At 37.9% G+C, this 25,632-nt stretch overlaps 1 protein-coding gene across 2 annotated transcripts in view; it reads left to right on the top strand.

The window, feature by feature from the left end:
- ELAVL2 (ELAV like RNA binding protein 2) overlaps nt 1-21,305 on the top strand; it is a 68,495-nt gene extending 47,190 nt beyond the window's left edge. The window contains exons 4-7 of one of the 2 annotated variants that reach the window (XM_032595565.1): nt 8,194-8,347; nt 11,685-11,910; nt 19,813-19,851; nt 20,480-21,305. In XM_032595565.1, coding sequence (XP_032451456.1) covers nt 8,194-8,347; nt 11,685-11,910; nt 19,813-19,851; nt 20,480-20,807 — 747 coding nt within the window. In that variant the 3' untranslated portion in view covers nt 20,808-21,305. Of the gene's footprint in view, nt 1-8,193; nt 8,348-11,684; nt 11,911-19,812; nt 19,852-20,476 lie in introns of both variants that reach the window. The other variant, XM_032595564.1, reaches the window with a different exon arrangement.
- Nucleotides 21,306-25,632: the final 4,327 nt, after the last annotated feature.

The following is a 25,632-nucleotide window of genomic DNA, read 5'->3' as shown; positions in this document are numbered from 1 at the left end:
CAGATGTGATCTGCTAAAAACTTTGATGGTTTAGTAAATACTTTGATACTTTAATAAAACTGTACTTCAATAAAATATAAAGATGTCTGTCAGGACAGTCTGCTTGGACCCTCATTTAATTGATAAATGTTGGATGAGACAGATGTGGGTAGTATTTAATAGACTATGCTCAGTGTAGTTTTCAGATGCTGAGTTTAAGATGTATGTAAAAGGAAATCTAATTTTTCAAGTGTCCAGTTTATGATTAGTTGCTTAATAGGATACTTAGAACTAGTGTGCTTTTTTTCTATTGTTTTTAATAATGTCGTATGTGATCACTTAAACTCTTAGGACATTATTTATTCTTTGGTCCAATTTTAAGTTGGGTATAAGAGTCAACTGCTTTGAATTTTATTTAATGTTGCATTAAAACTTGGAAATGATGTAAAGCTGGGTAGTCTCTCTAGTATAATACACCCAGTTGCTATTTTCCCTTTCTGTTAAATGATACATAATGTTTTTTAAATGCATGTTTAATACCTAAAATATTCTATTCTAGGTAAGTTTTAACTTGGTATAAAGCAATAGTTTCAAGTTTCTTAGTTTGATTTTTTTTTTTTCTCCTCTTCAACTGTCCTCCCCCCTCCCCACCTCCCTCCCCTTAGCTTTTTGTCAGACATCTCCTAAATAGTTCTCAGGCATTATACTAGTAGAAGAAATATAGTAAGTGTCCTATGGACTAGACCCATTTTGATGTATTTCGGATTTTCTTACGTGTATAGAAGAAACCATTTTGCTGAGCTAAAATTCTTACCTTCTTGCATATATCTTTTTCCTTGTATATGTCTCATCATCCTCCTAATAATTGTCATTTTGCTAGAAACCTGTATGATTTCAGATTGTGTCTCAGGCAGTGGTGTATTGGAAAATCTCTTGATGAAGGGTCAAGGCCTGTGAATCCTACACTCTTTTGCTCTGCATCTTTGGACAAATCACTTCATTTTTGTGTGCCTCAGTCTCCCTCCTTCCTAAATAAAAAAATTGGGCCAAATGATCTGTTTCCTTTTTCTTCCAATATTAAGACCTTTCCCCCCAGCAACATATTATTCTGTCAAAGATTTTATTGCCTCTGGAGATTTGAATCCCCAGTTTGTGAAATGACACTTCATTCTTGACATGTTTAATGGCATCTACAGTCTAGTCTATGAACAGAGTGCCATCATGTATGATTTTTGCTTTATTTACGAAGTAGATTATGGCCCTTCTTAACTTTTTACATAAGATTTCCAAAATGAAGTTTCTCCACTTTGTGATTATAAATCCTCTTCATTACGGTAATGTGTGGCAGGTGCCAGGGTGTGCAAAATAGGATAAAGACAAGGTTTCTTATTTCAAGGATGTAAGGCAGTTGTAAGAGAGGATAAGAGATGAGTTTATCTTGGTTCCTTCAGTGTGGATGAGAAACCAGGCATGTGGGTACTGGTAAAGGTACTAACTCAGACAATTGAAGGTGGATGAGAGTGGATGTTAGGCACTCGTGATGCCATTGTAGAGTCTGAAGTGACTCACATTTAGTTGAGTGGGAGGTGCAGGTTATACTCACACTGGGAAGTAAGAGAGAGGAAGGTTTGGAAAACTACTGAAGGTTGTGAGTGTTTATATAGAAAGGGAGTCAGTGCCCTGAGCGTAAAGGACTAAGAAATTTGAAATTAATCTTAAAGCATTAAGGAGTCCCTGAGGGATTTGAAGCTGAGAGTAACACAATCAAATGTGTTTCCTGGTGTTGTTTGAATTAAAACAATCTTTATGAGACTTAAAGCAGAGGTTTCATCTGTATTTTCCACCAATGGAGTTTTCTAAATTCCATGTTTTGGAATACCTATTAAAGGTAACTCCCCTAATCTATAATACCCCTTTCTAAAGCCTTCCTGCTAGGGGTGATTGTTGCTTTGAACTCTAACACCTTTTCTACAGCTAATCTTTAATTTCTTACGGATTTATTTCTGTATGCTTTGTTCTCTCAGGTTTACTCATTTGCCACCCTTTGTGAAACATGCTGGCCCTTAAAAAACTTAGACTGTGATATGTATATGCCTTGATGTGTTTTTGAGACTTGTTCCTGGTGGGGTTTTGCATTTAGAAGCAGATAAAAGTATAGTTCCTCCTTTTGGATGCATTTTGAGGTCTCTGGCCTGAATTGTGATTGGAGATCACATTCTTCTGTGTACTTCTCAGCTCTTTGGAGGCTCTGGTGTAACCACCTGTCTGTAAAGCTTTAATGCTGTCACAGGACCTTTGCTACTGCCTACCAGAGCCAGAGCTTTTATTTAGTGATAGTGTCACTTTTCAGACAGCCCTATCAAGACTCAGCTTTTTGATATGAACAGCAATTAATTCTCATTTTAAATAGGCACAACCATGATCTTATCTATTCCTCCCAGCTGAAGAGAATGAACAGAGCTTTTCAAAAAAGTCTGAAGTGGCAAGCATCTAATTTTCAGGTTTAATGTTGATAGTCCTGGGTCAGTAATTGACAAATGATAGAAGTTGTTCAATGCTGATCTTGCCAGTGGGAGATTTTTCAAATGTCCTTAGTTTAATAAAGAAGGAATTGCTTTGTTCATTTATAGACCTTATGTCTTTAATCTGTTGGTATTAATGTCCACTGTCACTGATCTTTTGTTGATGAGTCCAAGAGAAATGAGAGCAGTTGTGTTTTTTGGGCAAAGGCATTTTGATGGACTTACTATTGAACGTGATGTAGTGGGATTTTAAACTCTACTATGTACATGTAATGAAGTGCTAATTCTTATCCATAGATATCTTCATTCCTTTTAATTCTGTGTATTTTGATTAACTTGTGTTTTGATAGCCTATTCTTAGTATATGTGTTACTTGTCCTTGAATGTTTAATGTATAATTAGTTTTAGTTGCTGATGAATAAATGAGTTTTTAATTACAAGGAATATATTGTGTTTCAAACTATTCCATTTTCAAGACCTAATTACTTTGATAAATCTATTTTTATCTCTATTTTGTCCAGTGTGATCTCATTTACGAAGAACAATTTGAGAAGCCATTGGCTAGAGCATTTATTTGCCTGGTACTTCTAACTGCTTTCCTTGCTTCCCCTCAAGTAATCTCAGTATTGCTTGTCTTTGTTTATTATATCACTTGTAGGGTTGTGAGAAATTCCAGAATAAACCTGAGTTTTAAATTGCTATCTTTGGAGTAGATTGGTGTTCAGTGTTGTACTCTCTGTATCATCTTTAAATATTTAAATTGCAGACTCTCTGGCTGCCTCTTAAATTAGATCCTTCACTTAGTAGTTTTGACATTTCATAACCTTGCTCCTCAGGCATTAAATATTCACCTGTTTAAATGGCAGTGAAAATTTAAAATCCAAACCCATTCTGTTAATCCAGTGAATGTAGATTGGAGAAGAGCTTGCAGTTGGTGAAAGAAGAATCTATTTTGACTCCAGTGGATCATATGCTGCAGGGCTATTATATTGAAGTATTTCTAATACATAATTTGCCATAAGACAAAGCCATTTCTTGGGTCTTCTCCAAGGGGTATTAACCTTGAAGGACCATAAAAATAGACTTAATACTTTGAGGCTTATGATAGACCAAGAGTTCCTGTAGGTGAGCATTATTGAAGGCACCAGTACAGGCTCCACATCCAGAAAAATCAGAATGGAGAAGGTTGCTGATAATTACCAGGTACAAAATTTATCCTACTGGCAGAGTCTTCTTCCTACTTTGATCTAAGTACATTCTGTTTATAATTCTTTGAGATAGAAGAAGAAATATTTTGCTTTTTTTTTTTTTTTCAACGTTTATTTATTTTTGGGACAGAGAGAGACAGAGCATGAACAGGGGAGGGGCAGAGAGAGAGGGAGACACAGAATCGGAAACAGGCTCCAGGCTCCGAGCCATCAGCCCAGAGCCCGACGCGGGGCTCGAACTCACGGACCGCGAGATCGTGACCTGGCTGAAGTTGGACGCTTAACCGACTGCGCCACCCAGGCGCCCCAGAAATATTTTGCTTTTCTTGGAAGGGAGGATGTTACTGACAGTGACATCCTTGATAGAGCAGGAGAAGGGCCTGCAAATCCTAAGAAACAGGTGTAGGGGCAAGACATGACACATTGGTCTGGGTGAAGGATGGTTGCCCTTCATTACACTTTTATTTCTTGGAAGTTCATGAGGGTAGAGGGGGGATACATTGCTCATTTAATCACATTCTCAGAAAGTAATAAACAAACGTAAAAATCCTAAGTATCATGTGAAGTTTCTCCAGTGAGTCTCAATCTGTGGCCACTCATTCTTTCTTGCTAGAAGTTACTTTTTAGAGAACATATTAATGGAAGATGAAATAAAATAACTTTGATATAACTTTAATATCTGGTGGCATCCTGTTTTCTGCTGCCTTAGCTCAGTTTCACTGTGTGTGTGTGTGTTAGTGTGAGAAACAACCCAGATTGATTTAATTCCTCCAAACTTTAAGAACAAAAGTTACTGTAGTAAATTGTAGAAAGAAAATTGGACAAGGATACAAGGATCCCGTGTTCAGAGTTTGGATCCAGTGGTATGTTACTTACCTTGTCGATACTATTTGCTCAGCTATAAAATACTAATGTGTGCTCTACCTACCACAGACAAAACAGTGTATTTTGCACGTGGTAAAGTCTCATAAGTCCCTAAGTATAAGTTAAATGGAAATATTTGTTACTACCATGAGTTTATATGTGGTAGTTCATCTCTGTCCTGGGACTGGAACCAGTTTTTTGAGAAAGTTACTAAAAAAAAAAAAATACTCATGAGGAGATTTACTGTTGCTTCTAGGAGTCCTTTTAATGTGGCTGTGTTCTAAAAATGTACCTTGGATTCGTTTTAATCAGGTATGGTAGGATATGCTGACATGGAAATTATTGTTAGAAGGAAGCAGTTTATAGTTACAGATCTTTAGAAACAGGGGCCTGGTTGGCTCAGTTAAGCATCTGACTGGCTCAGGTCATGATCTTGGGGTTTGTGAGATCAAGCCCTGCCTCAGGCACTGGTCTGACAGCACAGAGCCTGCTTGGGATTCTTTCCCTACCTCTCTCTCTTCCCCTCACCTGCCTGCTCACTTGCGTGTCCTCCCTCCCTCCCTCCCTCTCTCTCTCTCTCTCTTTCTTTCTCTCAGACTTAAAACAAAAGGAAACAGCCCTGTTTTCCATGACATGTAGGGCCACATGGGGAAGCACCAAGGATGATCAGGAGGCAGAGAGATGAAGGCAGAGTATGGTCCAGAGCCTTTATTGAAATTCCCAGTGGGAAGGAAAGGGTGAGGCGGGTTAGGTATGCTGAGTTTAGCATTGGATAGCTTGAATAATTTTGGAGGGCTCTAGATTGGGGGTGGGGAGTTTCTAGTTGTCAGACACCCAGCCCTGGGGTGATTTAGGGTGGGGAATATAGGCTTGGTGTGTGAGAATTTGATACATGAGAAAAGGTGTGGGATTGGTTTGTTTATATATCAAAGGCAGGCTCACAGGAGAGTCATTTACTATCTCCAAGAAGTAGTTATCTCTGGGAGGGGCAGTCTTCAGGATCCAGGCCCCAGATGCTAGAGCATCAAGAATACAGAAAATAAAATCTAGTCAATACAGGCTAGAAATTAAAGCAGCAGTGTGAACTTGAGACCGGACATTGGAGAAAAACAAAAGCAGATAACATAACTGACCCAAGTATGTTTTCAAAGCTTTTATATAAGCACTAAATATAAACCCGTTTTCCTAAATATATTTTAGGATAACTTTTAAAACACTCCACCCACACTCCTCTGAAATGCACAGAGCAGTAAATGTCACTGCCTGAGTAAATTATTCTGGAACACAGTAATGGACTCAGGTTACTCTCAGTTTTAATGGTCTGTGTCTTTCTCAGATGCATGTAGAGGTAAATAATGTTTATAGTCACCTAGGTTTTTAGGTTCTGTGCGAAGAATTCTGTGTACATTAGAAATTATTAAGATTCCTAATCCTACAATGGAGGTCCGGTCACGTGGTAATAGACTTAAATTTGCACGAGTTCACAGAGCCTTAATGAATTGAATGTAGTTTCGAGCCCAGGCACACTGGTTGGAAAGCCATCACCTAAAACTACCATTATACTGCCTCACGCCTTGCTTGAGCTCCTGGAGTGGCTGTCTGCCTCCCTGGCCTCCTTCATCAGTCCTTGGGAGAGAGGATGTACATATGCTTACTCTGTTGCCCGTGGGAAGTGGCTCTTCCTAAAGGGAATGCTTTAGTCACATGATCCTGAGCAGACTACAGCTGCCTTGCTGAGAGTTCTCAGTCTCCGAAAGCAAGAGTTTAAGTGGTGGGATTTGTAGCTGTTAATTGAGAATTGGACTTTAGAAAAGAAGTGGGATATTCATTGTTTTCATATTACTGAGGGTATCTGTAATTCATTTGCTTTTTTTTTTTTTTCCTTTTTTTTCTCCTTCAGTTTATAGCAATCCCAAGACTAGGTTCCACTTGAATTATTTTGTTGATCACTTGGAATTTTCCTTCATATTTTTCACTTACATTTAAGTTCCTCAATCTTCATTCTTAAGTGGTGAGGCATAGAGAAAAAGTGCACGTGCATAGTTATCTCTCGGCACTCCACCACTCTTCCAAATTCCTTGTGTCTGTAGTATAGGACAGTGTTCATGCAACTTCAGATACAGCCTGTGGACCAAGAGGTGTGTTTTCACTTGTTAATGAGCAAACTTGTTGAATAAAAGATAAGAGTATTAAATGTTAACATTAGTGGGGCAGGGATGAAAGATAGCAAGACCTTTTTATAAAGTAATATAAATCTGGCTTACTTTTTTTGTGAAAAGCTGAAAAGGAAATGGTGATAATACTGTGGGCATAATTTAAACCATGGAGAATATATTTGAAGAGCTTGTTGAAATTGAAGACCTTTTTTTTTTTTTTTTGTTTAATTTTGTTTTTGAAATGAGCAGTGGACTAGTTTAAAGGTGGATACTTACAGATGAAAGTAGCAAGCAGAAGTTACCATGTTACAGTACCTGAGCAAATCAATATGAGTTAGACTCATTGGCCATTTTTATGAATGGTCTGGAAGATGAAGGCTATATTGTGACCTTGTAGTTAGGTAGTCCAGAAAAGCTTAGAATTAAACCAGAGGGAATGTGGTCAGGAATAGCATATGAGATTGAGAGCTGTCTGAAAATTGGCAGAGATAGGTGTAGGCAAAGAGCTGTCGATTATGTTTTGGGCAAGCTCTCGATGACTGCATGAACTGTCCCTTAAATCTTGTTTGTGGTCTAGGAAGCTTGCTCTGGGCCCACAGGATCGCTGATTATTAGATTGGTTTTACTCAGCAAATGTTCTAGCATCTATCATATGCCAAGATGCTGAGGATAACAGTGATAAGAGTGAGAGGTAGTTCCTTAGTGCATGGAGCTTACATGAAGAATGTTGATTATCAACAAATACAGGCAGACTTATTTTGTCTTCTATCCTTGTAGAATTTTGAACATTATATTTTAGAAGCTTTTTGAAAGGATACATAAAATGGTAGTTAAAGCCAATAAAAGGGACTTAAGACCTTTTGGAAAATAAATGTTACAGAGACTTGTGGACAAGAAGACAATAGACAAGGAATGGCTAGAGATATAGCTTGTTCACATACTTAAATGTCCGGAAGTTTAGGGATGATAAAATGCTATTTTGAAATGAATCAAAAAGGCATACTTAGTGATAATATGGTAAATTTTTAGAAACTTTGTACCATCGCCTGCAGAGATGGGAGAGGCTCAAAAACAGGTCACAAAAATGTGTTGGATGAATTTAGAGTTCTTAAACTGAATTACTCGATTGAGCCTACATCTGTAGCTTAGGAGGTTGGCCCCAGTGAGGACATCCTGTTACCCTAAGTAGTACTGTGCTGTGTGCACCACTGGTTTGTTTTGAAAACTTGCAAACCTAGGGATAAATATGATCTCTTTTCTCCTCCTGGGGGAATGGCATTTTCTATTTCTTGATCATTTCTCCAGAAAGGAGTAAAATGGTTAACGCAGGACTTATTTTTAACATCCGTGTTTGTTATGTGCTCCATACGGAAAAGCTGCTGACTAACTTTAGGCAGTCGTTGAGTTTTCTGAAGGGAGGTAACTGAGTGTGTGTAGATGCTTAATTTCATTTTCCTTTCCCAGGTTTCCTATGCTCGCCCAAGTTCAGCTTCTATCAGAGATGCGAATTTGTATGTCAGTGGACTTCCGAAAACAATGACCCAGAAGGAGTTGGAGCAGCTTTTTTCACAATATGGACGCATCATTACTTCTCGTATTCTTGTTGACCAGGTCACTGGTAAGTCGGCAGCTGCTCTACACAATCTTTGACACTTTCTGAGTGGCAGATTGTGAAATATTTTGCTTTTCCGTACAGCAGTCTTGCCTCTAGAACATATCAAAGGTATATGTGGACCAGAAAATGCAATTTTCTGCTGGAATTGTTCATAAATATGCATGGATAAAAATAGATTGTGGAGTGAAGTGAGCGAGCTTGAGTCATTTCCACCCTGAAGGGGCAGGTTCGAAGCCTGTTTTATGGCATGTAATAAATTTGTAGATGATAATAATCCTCATTTCTAAGCTGCTGCGTGAAAAAAGCCCCCATTCTCCATAAAGTACTCCTCCTAATAAGCTGTCTTGTTTTTTTGTAAAAAGCATAGTAATACAGCAGAATGCACCTAGTTCTCTAGGGGAGGATGACACCATGTCCGCACTAGCTGTTCAGGCTGGTTTCCAGGTCCATGCTGGATTGTATGGGCGTGTGTAAAAGGTTGACTTTTTGAATGTTAAAATATTTTAGGCCTGGTGTATCTTTTGACCAACTGAAATGAGAAGACTGATAGGTGTATTAAAACTTTTGTTGGTAAGGGAGCTCTTTTGCCAAAGCCTTTAAGAAAAGCAATACTGATTTGATTACAGATTTTAAAAATAAATGGTAATTTTCTATTATGAAAATAATGTTTATTTTTTAAAAACATATTGAAAATAGAGCAACATGATAAGGAGGGGGGAAAATTAACCTTAAGGCCATATACTCAAGCAGTCACATTAAGGCTTGGGGGAAAATGTAGACAGATTTTCCTCTTTAATATTCTTCATGTTTCTTCCTTTTCTTTCCTCTGTTTTACTTTTCTGGTTTTCCTTCTCCTTTTCTCTCTCTGTCATAATACCACTGGAAGAGAATCATTATGTATTACAATGTCTGTTGTCTTTTTAAAATAAGCAGTGGACATCCTCATAATGCTTTGTGTTTCTGTGGTGTCTGTTATTTCTCCTCTTTCATTTCTCATTTTGTTTATTGGAGCCTCTCTTTTGTTTTAATGAGTCTGGCTAGAGGTTAATCAGTTTTGTTGATATTTTCAAAGAACTAGCTCCTGGTTTCATTGATCTGTTCTGTTGTTGTTGTTTTAGTTTCTATATCATTTCTGTTCTAATCTTAAAAAAAAAAAAAAAAAAGGAAGCACTAGATTAACTACAGAATAAAATCAGGCCAAGTTTTTACTTCTTCAAGTGAAGCTCAGTTGAGTTGATGTGAGTTTGAGTAGAAGCAGCCCGTGTTACGCTCTTCTGTACTGTTAATTGGGCTCATCCATAGGAGGCACCACACTTAGAGTTTTGGGTAGAGAGAGATCTACCTTCATACACATATGCTTGGGAGAATGGCCAATAGGTTGTGCTTTGTGAAGAAAATTTAGGGAAGGAAGGTAAAAATAAGGTCTTTTCATGATGACTGTGTTTTATAATCTTTCTTACATGTTCTTTCATTCTGTGCTGTATCACACAGACTGCTAACCAGGAAAAGAAAAATCGAGGTTTAGCAATCCAGATAAATTGGCTTAAAGCAATAGAAATGCCCTTTTATTTGTTCATATCATTTATGCTTTTTAAATTATTCTTAATGAGGACTTGGTGAATTGAGAGTAGATTTCACTTCTGCTACAGAATGCCTATCTCCTTAAGTGCAAATCCATCCTGAGTACATTGGCTCCCAAGGAGACTTACTTCATCCCTTCTGGGGTTAGTCATTGGTTCTTAAGTGTGGTCCCACCCCTGCAGCATCAGCATCCTCCTGGAACTTCACTAGAAATGCAGATTTCTGGGTTCCATCCAGCACCTAATGAATAAAACTCTGAGGATGGGCATTGTATCAAGCCCTTTGGGTTATTCTGGTGCATGCTCAAGTTTGAGGACCTCAGCTTGAGATGACTCAGTCTGTGTAGAGGCTATTGCATTGCTCATCTTATGCTTTCCTCGTGGAATAGTTAAGTTCTTGGGGGTTATTAATTCTTCACACTAGTGAAGAATATATTTGCTGTCATTTCACCATTGTATCTTCATACTTACGGCTTTCAAGGTGAAATTATTCACTTTATCTGAAATGAAAAATAAAACCCTGCAATTTTGTTATTCAGCCATCAGGTGGTAATGTGCAACTGATGTAACTTAAATCAGAAAGGAAAAGTGGTATGGGCTGACATAAGTGTATATGGAAGAAATGCCTATCCACTTAGAATAAAATTCTAAGCCATTGAATTTATACAGTACTAATTACAAAGCAAGTAGAACTTCATTCCTTTTTAAGGTTCCTGTAAATTGTGATGGTCTAGTACATTTTCTCAACCTTTCTCAATAACCTCTCATTCTAGACTCGTCTAGCTACCTTTCCCAAGCTGGTATGTCTAGTACCAATTTCCTTGCCCAAAAAGTATTTCCCTGCTACTGTTTTATCTCCGGATGGCCGGCTATGGGTTGACCTCAGCTAGCCCATTTAAGCTAATTAAATGGAATGGGTTGGGTTTTTGTCTGCCATTTTTCAGAAGCTGGACAGGTATTTGGTCATCCCTCTGCTTTCCTATTCTTGTCTGTCAGAGTGGGAAGAACATGAGACAGAGAATGGCATTTCCATTGGAGTAATACTGCTAAAGCCAGAAGGCTTTGAGACTTTATTTCTATTTTATTTATTTAAAAATGTAGGTCCTCTTTTATCCCTTTTTCAGCTTATAATAGTTAAAAGCTGTGGGGGAAGTTTCCAGGAACGAGAAAACCCTCTTTGGACACTTTCTTAAAGGGCCAGTGTCCTATGTAATATTATTAAGTAGAATTTTATTATTAAAAAGTTGGATGTAATATCTTTCTACCCCTGTAATATATTTTTAGCATAGCTTTGTAGCATTTTTAGCAAATGCCTGGTTCTGTTCTTCTTACAAGAAAGGAAGCTACTGTGCCCTTCATTTCTGAGCTGCTTATCCAACAGCATAAGAGAACTGGAGCTCAAGCATGTTGTTGTTGACATTATTAAAGAACGTCAGCATATGGGGGGGAGCGGAGAGAAGACAGCAGGTAGGGAGAACATGGGCATACCTGTGTGCTGTTTTTCTTGGCTTATTGGTAGGCAGGTGATAATGGGTATTCAGATTGTGTAGATGACTTCATTAAAAAAAATACAAAATTGTGATTCTAGACTGAATTGCTACAGAGGTAAGGTAAAACTCTCCTCCTCCTGTTATTTTGTGGCAGATGTTATATGTAGGTGAAAACTTGTTTTTAAGGAGAAATTAATTTATCCTTTCTTCTCTCCTTCCCTTCTCCTTCTGCTCCCTCTTTCCCAAATCCTTACCCAAATTTACCAATAGGCATATCAAGGGGTGTAGGTTTTATTCGATTTGACAAGCGAATTGAGGCAGAAGAAGCTATCAAAGGCCTAAATGGCCAGAAACCGCCTGGTGCCACAGAGCCAATCACTGTAAAGTTTGCTAATAATCCAAGCCAAAAAACCAATCAGGCCATCCTTTCCCAGCTGTACCAGTCTCCAAACAGAAGGTATCCAGGACCACTAGCTCAGCAGGCACAGCGTTTTAGGTAAGTCTGGTCTGGTTCTTATGCCCAGCTACTAAACTCAGAACTCTCAGGTTCACTGTGCAGTACTTTTATTGATAGGATCTCTTGCTTTGCTGTTCTGTTGTTGTTGTTTTCTTTCTTTTTCTTACGGGCACAGAGAAAACCTATTTGAGGTGCAGTGTCTTATGCTAATATTAAAGGTGGTAACAAAAAGGGACGATAAGCTGTACTAGTGATTCTCAACTGGGGAGTAATTTTGCCCCTCAGGGGACATTTGGCAGTGTCTGGCGACATTTGTGTGGACATGACTTGGGTGCAGTGTGGTACTGGCATCTAATGGGTAGAGGTCAGGGATGCTGCTGAACATCCATCCTTCAGTACACAGTATAGCCTCCAACAGCAACAAATCATATAGCCCCAGACATCCATAGTGCAAGGTTATAAACTCCGACCGGCAGAATGCTGGGTTGTTTCTGTTTCCAGTACTTCTGATTTCTCCTTTTTAGTTTTTTTCTTGATAAGATTTTATTCCTGTATTTCAGCTTTTAGGTCAAGCTCTTTCAGTTACTTTGCTTTATAATATGTACACCACTAAGGATATATAACCTATGTGAAAACATTGTTTCTACAAATGGATTCCCCTCACCTTTTAAAATTTTATTTCTTGTATTGTAGGGGTTGGCAAGCCTCCTCTGTAAAGGACCACATAGTAAATACTCTAGACTTTATGGGTCATGGTTTCTGTTGCATACATTTTTTTTTTTTTTTAACAACTCTTTAAAAATGTAAAAGCCATTTTTCACTCCTGGGCTATACAGAAACAGATGGCAGTCTGGATTTGGCCTGTGGGTGGTAGTTTTCAGACCCCTGTATAGTCCATAGAATGACTCTGCATCTTCAGCCCAAAGAAGGCATTCTATCTTGTAGACAAGCATAAATATTTCAGTTTTTCAAGTTTTATTTTAAACTTGGGATAACAATCAAATCAAGAGTCATTTTAAAAACATCTCTAATCTGCATGTGAGAACAGTGACTTTAAGACTTTAAACACAACACAAAGAACTTCTGGTTTCATAAGCAAAGTCACCCAGTTTTTTTTTTTCCCCAGAACATTTTTTTAATATCCTTTTGGCCATATGGTATACTGCAGCCATAATTCCATCTAACCCCATGCTAATTTTTTTTCTTTTTAATCCCAAGTGCATATCAGTTTTCTTTCTTTCCTTGCAGGGTAGAATAGTTAATTACTAAAAATAGGATCACAAATGTAGCTTAATGAAGAGTTATGTTTTTGAACTTAAATCACATGCGTTTTTTTTTTTTTCTTTGGGGTATTGAGAGTACTGAAAAGAGTGGAGATAAAATCGGTCAGATATCTGCTTTTAAAAAAATACTTGTGTCACCTGAGGTGTGAGAAGGAAATTTGCCATAAACAGTATGGTCACTTCTACTTAGGGTAGCTTTTGCCCTGGAGGTAGAGGTGGTACTATCAAAAGGCTCCATTTGGAACTGGATGACTGGGTACCCAGTCGATTGAGCCTTTTTTTCACTCTCTGTTTTAACTTGGCAAGGTTAAAAAAAAAAAAAAAAAAGCATCGTCAGAAAGCACACCTGGTACCTTTGACTTTGGTGGATGATAGTGGCCATGGCTTCAGGGAGAGGTGCGCGAAGCAGCTGGATGCTTGCCCTTGTGGAGAAAGAAATCTCATAAAACCATTTTTTTTAGCTCTGCCTGTGGGTTTCCTCTGTGGCATCTTAAAGCGAATAATACTTTCTGGAAATTTTGCACAGACACATTTGAGGGATTTTAGAGGTGTTTCCTGGACAGCCCATCCAGTTGACTTCAGAGCTCTTTGGGGCCTAGAAAAGAGTTTTGAGCTTACAGAGAGGAAGGTTCTTTGAGACTTGCAGGTTGATTTCAACCCTGTGAAAATAAAATGTTTGATGTTAATAGAAAGCTGTTTTCATTTTAAATTGTTGGTTATTTCTGGTGTTTTCCAATTTAAGCTCTCAATTTGTTTTATGGCAGTTATTAAGTAAAACTCTGTTCTGAGAGTCAAGATTGAATTCTGAGGAAGATTGGGCAAGAGGCCTGAGATGACAGGATCTTCAGGAGAATGCCTGATTACTGAAATGGCCAGGCATGCAGGGGACTCCCGAGACTAGGCTGATGACTACTGTATCTGCTCACAGCCCCACCCAGCCCACTCCCTGCATGCTCTCTGCTTCTTACTTGTGGTTCTGTAAAGCTTTCCAGGATGTTATGATGGTCAAATTTATTATCTTGCTAAATATATTTCTGCCCATCCTTTGCTTTTATCTTTTTATTCCATATGTTACCAAATTGAAATTCTTCCTTTCCCTGACTCCTAGAAAAAGAAATTCTGAAAAAAAGGGGAATGAGAATTGTCTGTTATAAGGAAAACTCGGTTTTAGAAATTGAGGGTGATTTTTATTGTCCAGGTTTTTTATTGACTCTTGTCTCTACCGCCCTATGATCTTTTCCTCCCATAATCTCTGTCTAGATAATAAGTTATGAACTAGTCTTTGAGCTCAGTGAAAGCATTTGGTCTAGACTGAGTGTTAGAAGAAATCGGGAGTCCTATCCCTAGGGTTCAGGTTTAACCTGATGCGTGTTTGGTTGCTTTTCTTGAGTATTTTAAGAACTTGGTTGTCATTACCTTGACTACCCCCCCCCCCCCAGTTGAATTAACATTGAATCTTCTCTTCATAAAGACCGTGGAATTAAGGACTTGCTTGTTTTGCTAGTATTTTGTTCTTCTCTCGTTCAAATCTAGATCATTACAGAAATACTTTCTTCCTAATGTCTGTGTCCTAATGCTCATAGCCTTCAGTTTATCACCTTCCAGCAGACACTTAGAAAATTTCTGTTTTTTATGTTGTCATAGTACCTTGGGAGTTGAGAGAGATTGGAGAATACAAGTTATAAGTATAACAATAGTCAAGGATATTTTTAATATTCATGAAATGCACCATATCTTTTAAGGTCAGGAAAATTAAAACCCATGCAATAAAGGTTAAGTTTATTTTTATTAAAAAAATTTTTTTTAAACGTTTATTTTTGAGAGACAGAGAATGAGTGGGGAGGGGCAGAGAGAGAGGGAGGCACAGAATCTGAAGTGGGCTCCAGGCTCTGAGCTGTCAGCACAGAACCCGATGTGGGGCTCAAACCCTCAAACCATGAGATCATGACCTGAGCTGAAGTTGAATGTTTAACCGACTGAGCCACCCAGGCGCCCCAGGGTTAAGTTTAAAAGTGGGCTTGTGAAGTTTATGACCCAGTTAACCCATATGAATAGTTAGAGAATTATTTTAACGTGAGCAAGTGCTTATTTAATTGACTACAGTCTTCAAAATAAAACCATCCTTATTTATTTGGATACATAGTATAATTCAAGCCCCTTAAGTATGTTTTTGGGACACCATGTCCGAATTAAGCTTTCAGCCACATATTTCATCTCTCTTCTTGTGGAGCAGCTTTAATTTTATTGAATGTGATCTAGTCTAATGGCCTGTGTGCCTGCTTCTATAAGCCTTTATGCATTTGTAAAGTAGCCATTTAAATCAGCACTCGTGTTGCATTGAAGGCAAGTGCTGATGGCACTACCATGATTTCCTTTTGGAATAAACTGGTATCAGTCCTCCTGAGTAATTTTTTTTTTCTTGTAGAGGATAGATGATGCCATCTAATTGGACAAGGGGATAAGTTGATGATCTTGTGGTTTAACTTCAGAGCAGATCTGGGCGAGTGCTTTGGAGAGGTTTTGAGAACCAGTTTGTAGACTTCATAGTGTCACTTTCTTAACCATTAGTAATCTCTCTATATTTTTATTTCTGACTTTAATTAAAGTCACATTTCCCCTTTTACTTGTATAGGCCTTCCTGTAGTCTTGTCGGCCAATTTTCTTGGAAGCTAAGCAGATGTCTTCTTTCTCTTCTCTACTTATAAACCTCTAGTTTTGAAATCAGAATGCTGTATCTAATATAGGGTTCTGTTCAAAATATGGCCTCGTATGAGTTGTATTTGTACTGATAGAAAAATGTTTGTACCTGTATCCCCAGTGTATGTTTTTATAAATTATATGAACATGGGCTTCAGCTATTACATTCATTAACTCATAAACACTAGTCAAACACAGGAAATAAAGATGAAACAATATATTAAATGTCTTATTATCATGCTGACTTACTATACATTTCATTTACCCAGTATTTTAATAATAAATATGTCTTTAAAGCAAGATTCATAAAATTATCTTGGTCATTTTGAACTTCATGTCTGATTTCATGAAAGTGAGACATGTTGGATTATCTTGTGTGTAACCTCATAATGTACTTTGTACTAAGAGTAGGAGAAATAATCTGCTCTCCCTGTTTTTGTTTACTTGTGCTTCCCTTACTGGTGTCATCCTCACTCTGATGATGAGGATTTGTATAGAAATCTTTCTGAAGCTACATCTTCTTCAAGGGTTATTTTAATTAAAGCTAGGTTTCCCTATATAATCCTCCAAATCCACTTAATGTGTTATTTGTAAAGTGGATTATGTCCAAGCTAAAGAACAAGGGAAGAGTGTCACTGTCCCTTTTGAGGACTACTCAGTCTTCCCTCAGGAAAGTATGGGGACTGAGCAAGGGTACTGGGTGCAGTGCCTCAGTTAAATTTGAGTAAAGGATATTGTTTTTAAGTTTATTTATGTAAGTAATCTTTACAAGACCCTGAGATCAAGAGTCCCATGTTTCTCCAACTGAGCCAGCCAGGTGCCCCAAGAATACTTTTAAAGTTAAAAGCATATTTTTAATGGGCATTTTAATATTTTCTTGTTACACTGTAGTTAATCGTTATTCACACCCATCTGGGTCATTCTGGAGGCTACTAACTTGTTAGGTCTCCATTAGAAATAGGCTTCTGTTTTTAAATGAGCACCTATTAAGAGATGTCTGCCCTTGGGCTCTGGACATACCAGCAAAGATGTATAATTCTGGAGAGTAAAATAGTGGTCATGTGTCTGACTGACGGGTAAACTAGGCAATTACAAGAGAAGATGCCTAGTTTACAGTCTCCCAACTGCTACAAACAAGATTTGGGGTGCACAGTGCCCACGTGAAGTGCCCACTGATTACTCCCAACTCCCATGAGAAATAGTGGGTGTGTGGCACCAACTGTTGCATGCAGGCTGGAGTTTTCAGCACTGCCTAGGTCCTGTTTCTTAGATCCCGTGTTCCTCTTTGCTCTCCTTGTTAATGGAGGATGTGGGAGAGGATGGAGGAGGGAGATGGTGGGAGGGGGCCGGCGGGGGTTGACCAAGAACTTGGCTTAAGTTCCAAAGGAGTGAATTTTTCCTGAAAGTGTAAGTAAAGAAATAAGTGGTCAGGATCACAGTGTGTCCTAGGATTTCTCAGGTGGGGCAAATATGAGGCCCACTGAGAGAGCCCTCTGAGATCCTAGTGTAAAGGCCTAGAACTCCTGCATGGGGAATCCTTGGATTCTCTAAAACCTGTAATTCACTTCTGGGGCAGTTTTGGTTTCTACCCTGTCTTGAAAATACTGAAAATTTGCTTAGAAGATTGCATTTCTGGACTTCAGGTTGTGGGTTGGTATACTGAACTGATAGTGGCAGAGCATAACAGTCCCTACCTGGGCTGGCAGAGACGACATAACTCTGCTTTGAATCGATAAGGTGTCTCTGCGTCTGGCCCCTTCAGCACTTTGGAAGGAGACTTCAGTATGCTCTTCTTTTCTATAGGTATCCTCTGCCAAGTGCATTCTTCATTGATCATTCTAGCAATTGCATGAAATTATTTGTATCATATTACTTGAGGGTTGGTGATACTAATTTGTATGCATCTTTATTTCTGGTGTTGGTGGCCTTTCCTTTTTGGAGTAAAAAGGCATGGCTATCACCTTTGCAGAAAGCAAAGCCTTCCCACCTATGTACTCTTTCCACACATGTGCTTTTTCCTTGCATATACAAATAGGCTCCCCAAGCAGCCCTCCTGATAGTTTTCATTCTGGATTAAGTAGTTAAGGATAGTATTGGTAACCTTATTGCTTTATTTGTCACCAGATAGTTGTAAACCTGCAGCGATCCAGGCCTGTGTTTATGCACAGTGGCACAGTGGGGAATGAACATGTCCCTGCTCCTGAGAGGGTATTGGGACAGGACCTACACACACAGATGAGGGTCTTTTGTCATTGTGATTTGTTCTCTTCCCTTACACTTTGCACTACATCAGCTCAGTTACTTCTTTCTGTTTTCAGGAAACACACAAAATGCCCTGGGGTGATTGGGAACAGGAATGTATAAAGGTTCTTTTTCCAATTCTAAAAGACCAGAAAGAGATGTTTTCTTGGCTTTTATAAAACAAAAGGGAATTGCTTTCTCAGGTGTGCCCTAGACTCATTTGAGGCCACAGGTTAGACAATAATGTTGAGACATTTTTCAGACTTAACCTTTCATAGGTGTTATAAGAAGGAAAAAAAAAAAAATTGTTTCCCCTGCCTCACGATCTTACTTTGGACAGTATTGAACATTGTAGCAGTTGAAGGTGGTTCTGTCTACAACGAGTTAAGTTATGCCTACATCCTCTGAACACATACAATTAATTGGTATGCATTCTGGAAATTGAAACATGAGAGTGGTCCGTTTGAAACTGACAAGAAAAATCAAGTATTATAAAATCAACTTAAGTTTTGAAATAGGAAAGGGATGGGGAGTTTTAAAGAGTACCTACCCACCCCCAACTATTGAGTTTTAAAAATATTAAGGGAAGCTCAAGTTGGTTGGTTTGTTTCTACCTGGCTTCTTACACCTTGAGTGGGGCTACAGTTCCTGTGGCAGAATCAAAATAAGCATCAGTCTCAGAGTCTGAACTCTTTGCCCTCTTGCCTGCTGGAGCAATGAGTCTGTTGCCTTTCTCTGGTCTTTAGTTGAGCACGTTGAGAAATGACAGACTTAGCTGATACTGTCTGTAAGGTTCTTTCTGCCTGTAATACACCACTTTGTAAGAAATGAGAGTCCTTCAGAATTGGGAGATTGAAGGGAAATCACAGAATATTGGTGCCACCATTTACTAGCCCTGTGGTCTTGGGCAAGTCACTTAATCTGTGTGCCTTGGTATATTCAGGGACCAACAGAGCTATGAAAATTAATGCTAAAAAAATTCAGCTGAGTAAATGTGAAGATGAAATTGGCTTTATTGAACAATTCATGAATCAAGTAGCATTTTACCTAGCAGACAGAAAAGAGCTCCAAGGAGATGTACAAAATGGAAGGCTTTTATATACAAAACGGGTGGCTTTTATAGGCAGAAGGGAACAGGAAAAGAGAGGTTTTTAACAAAGAGTGGATTGTTTCAGGCCAGGTACCTTCCTTTGGGGGAAGGGTCTTTCCAGCAGATTACCTCACTAGATTTGACCACGTAATTCCAGATTGACTGATTAAAGTTCATATCCTTGAACCTACTAGTAGATACCAAGTCTTAGTTTGCTGACATGGGGCTCCGCACAGGCGATTCCATTTGGGGCCTGTTTCTTTTTTTTAACAGCAGTGTAAAATACATGTAGGTGCATGTGAAGCACTTAGAATTTACCTGGCGGTAGGTGAGAGCCCAAAGTTTAACTGTTCCAGAGCCGCCACATTTCCTTTCTGGTTTGCTCAGATGACCACCAGCATTTCCTCTATGTGGCACTAAACACTGTAGCGATAAACTATCCATTGGGAAAAGTAGTGTCTTAATGCCAGTGGGAACCCATTCTCTCAAGTTTTGAGACCCAAAGTTTTGAGATTTCACATAGAATTAATATGCAGATATCCCCTTGGAAGATGGCAATAACAAACCCAGCTCTTTTGAACGTCCAGGGGAAAATGAGAAACTGAAGTTTGCTAAATGTGTGTTTTGCAGGTTGGACAATCTGCTCAATATGGCTTATGGAGTAAAGAGGTAATGACAGAGGTTCATGATACTCATAATTCATAATCCCTTCCCATAATTGATTAGTTTCTTTGATTTTGGGAGTGTCCCCCTTCATAAGTTTGTGTTCAGTTTTCTTTTGCATGTACAACCTAATGAAAAGCTGCTTTTTGAAGCACGGTTGACTGAAGGAATATTTTTATACTGCTGGATAGATACCCCCGGTCTTTAAAAAACCCCATTATTTGTTGTGTATTGCATCGCGACGTTATAGCATGTTTATGTATGTGTTGGTACCTTCCCCTCCCCAATCCTGCTCAATTCATGAAGCCACTTCTAAATATATTCTAAATATATTTCTTTGCTATTGTGGGTCATATTATCCAATATAGCATATAATGGCCATTTCATAACTTAATGCCTTGTCAAAAGAGCATGTCACTGCAAGCCTTGATTGAAACATCAAGTGGTTGTATGTATCTTTTGATGGGGGGAGGTTTACTCAAACTCTTGGGATGGGAGAGGGAAAAGAAATAACGTCCATTGCTGTAACCAACCTCTGTTTCTATTTGTGTGTGTGTGTGTGTGTGTGCATGTGCGTGTGCATGTGTGTGCGCACGCGCGCGTGTGTATGTGTGTTTCCTGTTTTGTTTAGTAGGTTTTCTCCAATGACCATTGATGGAATGACCAGTTTGGCTGGAATTAATATACCTGGGCACCCAGGAACAGGGTGGTGTATTTTTGTGTACAACCTGGCTCCTGACGCAGATGAGAGTATCCTGTGGCAAATGTTTGGGCCTTTTGGAGCGGTCACCAACGTGAAGGTCATCCGTGACTTTAACACCAATAAATGCAAAGGTTTTGGATTTGTGACTATGACCAACTATGATGAGGCCGCCATGGCGATAGCTAGCCTCAATGGATACCGTCTGGGAGACAGAGTACTGCAGGTCTCCTTTAAGACAAACAAAACGCACAAAGCCTAATGAGCTCTTGTCCTCAGTCCATTTATATATGAAAACTATACAACAAAGGCAAGTTAAGAGAAACTTTATACATTAGTAAATGTCTTTGTAAGTCAGTGTTGAGATGGGGATAAAACGACTACTTAGCATCCTAAGAAATATGTGAGATTTTTTATTGCTAGTATTTGAATTAAAACTTCTTAAATATCTTTTATGTTTGAATATGGACAAGAGGTACAGGGTTTTTACCTGTCACATTGCATTCTATTGCCTTCTTTGAAGAAGGTGGACCTTTTAAAGTGTTTCAGCTAAGGGAAGACATTTCTTTTCTTTTTACATAACTGCCTTGAACCTGTGAGTAAATATTGAGGCTTTGTGTTGTAATTCTTCAGTTGGTTGTGTCTTTTTTTCCCCCTTTTATTTCTTTTCCTAATTAGCTTTGTGTTTGGTTTACATTTAAAGCATTACTGTTATGTCTAAGAAAAGTATTTTGAAGTTTACATTTTTATTTATGAAGTTAAAAACAGTATTTATTTTGTAATTATGATTTGGGTTGGGGAAGGGGGGGGCTACATTATAAACGCTTATTGTAAGAATACTGGAGAACTTTTCGTAAAGCAGTACCTTGCCAAAGAGATAAGAGCCTCTTTGATGTGGGTTTAAAAAAAGCATCTATTTTTATAAAAAAGAAAATTTGGAGAAACTTTTTACTGGTCCTGGAACAAATATTTTGACTTGAATACTTTGAGAAATCTCTTCATATGACACCTAGTGAGCTTTTAAAATTTACCAGGAAATTTGCAGTGGTTGGAAAATTTAGAAAGATTTATGATGTAGAAAAACTACTTTTGAGATCTTTGTATGAAAGGAGTAGAATCAATGGGGGAAACACTGCTGGTTTCATTTTTGTAATCACCAGTGGAGCGTCTGATCATCCTGGTTATTATGTGATAGGTGGCTCACATTGATTTGTGATTTTGAAACAAATAAAAAAAATTTACAAAAGAATATATAAGAGCAGGCAAGAAATTTAAATTACCAAGAGATGGGGGAAAAAAAAATCTGTTCTTCCTAAAGAAATCCCTTCAGATAGAGCTCATGGTGTTTAGTGATGTACTTGCAGTATTGTTTGAAGAATTGTTTTGTCTTAAGGAAAAAAGATGTTGCACATGATTTGTACTGCAGCAAATCGGCAAAAGTGATCTGAGTTGGATATATTTGAAGGTATTTTGAAAGTTACGTTCAAGGCTAACACCTGAGCTTTGTGTAATGTAAATAAGACCTTGTGTTTATGAACCTTTCAGCTAATTTGATTTTTTTTTTCCCTTACATGCCAAGTGATGTTCAGGTTTTGAATGTTTTTGTATCAGTTTTTTCCTTTGTAAATGGCATTAACATTGTTACTTGAGGTCTTGCTTAATCACTTTCGTTGTCCTGAGGACTTGAATTTACAGTGCATCAGATTTGTTGCTAATTTTGTCTGTAGATAGTCTAGCTTCAGCTGTTTATGGTGATGCTACATTTTCGTTTATAAATATGTTTGTGGTAAAAAAAAAATGAGTATAACCATAGGTTTTGAACAAATTTCCTTACATTTTTCATACAAAAATCATAAATATCTGTATGCTACTGAAATTTAACTTTGTATGATGCTTAAACCACTATTTGGGGAAATAATAAAATAAGTCTTTACCATGTATGAAAGAAATTTTAAAAAATACAAAATATTTTCTGATTAGCATCTAGCTTATAATAAATTTTCAAAAAAGCTGAAGGCAAAAATGCCTTCATCAGGATGCACTGAGAACTATATAGTTACGTCCTGCTTTTTGTATAAACTGAGATGCTCACATGCTTCCCCTTAGAACAGGCAATGTGCTATGCATAACATAGTTGTACATTATCTTTGCGGTTGCGTTGAATTTTATTTTTTATTATTTAAAAATTGTAGTTATAAAATTTTTCAGTATAGTACAGTACATATACTGTGAGGCGCGTGCTAAAGTGAATAAGCGAGTTTTCATGCTGACCCACTCAATGCTATTCAGAAATCAATTGGCTTAGCACTTTCTCATATCCTTAGGTGCATTTAGATTGTCAGAGTTAACCTTCTGCGTTTAAAAAAAAAAAAAACTAAAAAACAAAATACATGTATATACTTAAAAAAAAAAAAAAATAAGGTTTCCCTCACGGGAAAACAGCAGCTACGTGCTTCTTTCCTATACTACTGTAGCAAACCAAGGCATTGATGAGAGGGCATGCAAATTGTGCTTCACTTTACAGTGTTTATCAGAGCACTTAATAAAATGTAAGGCTGGTATTTATTTGAAGTTGTACAGTATGACTTAATTCACATCTGTTGGAATAGAAAATATATTCTGTTGAGTATTTAAGAGGCTGTACATGTTTTCTTTTGTGTTTGGATTCTTTGTACTTTTTCATGTTCAGTACATCAATAAACAAAGTTGAAGGGAAAGAACAGTGTGGTGAGTAGGTCTTTATACACATTTTGGGGGCTCCTGTGCTGAGGCTGATAAACTTACTCTCTAGAGTTAAGAGATTCTGTCAGAGCTTTAGTTGAAAGCAGTGTTATATCCAAAGTAAGAATTCTAAAAGCATGTTAGTTGAAGTAGAATGTGCAAAAAAATTTTTTTGAATGACACTTCTGATAGTCAGCTTTCAAATATTACTTAATGAGTAATTTTTATAGGAATACATGCTACTATCAGTGGTAACATTTGGGTAATTGGATTGGATGCTGACATCATTTTGTTGCTCTGATTTAATAATCACTACCTTTTTTTTTTTTTTTTTGTAACAAATGGGAATTGTCCTCACATATTTACGTGAGCTAAAGAAAAACCAAAGAGAAGGAAGATAACTTATTCTGCTTCTACCAGCAAGGTTTAATTCACCCATGGGATTAATTTCTGGTGTGTGAGATTTATTCTTGTTGCCCTAGTGCCAGATTGTCAAGAGACTCTTCTCAGAAATCAGAAGCTCAGTTTTCATTAGGTTAAGGCTGATGTGTGTAGCATATGTGTCCAAATCTTGAACTGTACCAACCCTGTGTTGTTCATACATGTTCAGTTCTTGTAACACATCCTTACCAGATCTGTGGAGGAAAACAGATTCTTCTTACTGATCTTTTATGTGAACAGTCTACTTCTATAGAGCTTAAGAAAATTTGATATAATGAAGTACTCTCCCCCCCCCCCCCCCCCCCCCGCCTTACAAAGTATACTAAATAGTATACTAAATGGCTCTTTTAGATTTGATTGTATCTGTCAGGGTTGGGTTGTTTTGTTTTTTTTGTTTTGTTTTTTTTTTTTTTGTAAAAAGCCATTCTAAGAGTAATTGTCCTGAATTCACAATGTAGTAGTCAAGAGATTAGCTGAGTGACAAGACAATTCCTTTTCTTCCAACATGCAATTAATCTCAAATCTCCATACCCCCTTCTTTATTATATGAATTTAATACTCTAATTTTGTGATGTCAGAACATCCTCCTGTCACCCCTCTCTTCCTGTATGCTTATCTGTATTTTGACTGGTTTGCATGTCAGCAGTTCTTTTATATTTGAGCAGATAGTGGAAAAATTCTCAGGAAAGGAGGTTGATGAGACTACTGGTATACTGGAGGAGAAATGTTTTTTCCTTAGTATCCTTTCCACCTTATGCTTGCAAATTGTCTAGAGTATTACAATTCAGTGTTAGGGTTGCCAACATAAATTTTTAATCTTAACATCATTTTACATTTTATTTTATTTTATTTTTTAATGTTTATTTTTGAGAGAGAGAGAGAGGGAGACACAGAAGCAGAAGCAGGCTCCAGGCCCTGAGCTGTCAGCACAGAGCCCAATGCGGGACTCAAACCCACGAGCTGTGAGATCATGACCTAAGTCAAGGAGAGACACTAAACAGACTGAACCACCCAGCACCCCCATTTTTCATTAATTTAATCTGATTTTAGGAAAAGTGTTAGCAGTTTAACTTTTCTGGTTTTTGTTTTTGTTTTTTTTAAATAAACCTACTATAAGAGTCCTACCCTTACTTTCTAAGAGGATCAAAAATGTAGGGGAAGCTTGTAATATCCTGCTCAGAAAGGTTACCTTGAAATAAGAAAATGCATTTATCTTAAATATGTTGAAATTTTAATATAATTCTAGAACAATATACATACACCTTTTATTGGGAGAAGATATATTTAGGAGGCATTGGTTTTGATCCTTTGTATCTGTTGCTATATTGAAACCTCAAACAATAGAAGAAAACAGTATTGCTAAAATCATAATAATTATTGTTTGAAGAGCATTTGTAGCCTCAGTCACTGCTGCAAATGGTTCATTTTTCTCTACTATTCTTTGTATTCTTTCTCTGGAAATTCCCAGAAGTGGGCTCAGTTCCCTTGAGTTGGAAGGATTAAAAAACATCTACACCTTTAATACAGGCAGCCAGTTGATGTAGGGTTACTGAAATTCACCTCTCCAGAATTCTGGCTTATAGAAATAAACAAGTTTTTTTGGTTGTTGAACACAGGTTTATTGGTTATCTGTGTACTGTGTGCTGTACCCCAGTCTATAAAAATGAGCAAGATGTGGCTGTTAACTTCTTGGAAACTGTCATCTGGAAGAGAGGACAGACAAGCCACAAGGCCATGACTGCAATGTCGTAAGTGCTGTGAGAGCCCAGAACAGGTCTCAAGCTAGCTTGCTGTAGTTTTTGTAAGCCCAGTTACAACTTGCAGAATTGAACCAAGCTAGCTTGCTGTAGTTTTTGTAAGCCCAGTTACAACTTGCAGAATTGAACCAGCTTTTCCCTTCTTCTAGATTCTGCTTTTCCTTCCTC

This window comes from Lynx canadensis, chromosome D4, assembly GCF_007474595.2.
Source record: "Lynx canadensis isolate LIC74 chromosome D4, mLynCan4.pri.v2, whole genome shotgun sequence".
In the NCBI taxonomy this organism is placed as follows: domain Eukaryota; kingdom Metazoa; phylum Chordata; class Mammalia; order Carnivora; family Felidae; genus Lynx; species Lynx canadensis.
The sequence above is the reverse complement of the archived record's forward strand: the minus strand, read 5'-3'. Positions and strand labels throughout refer to the sequence as shown.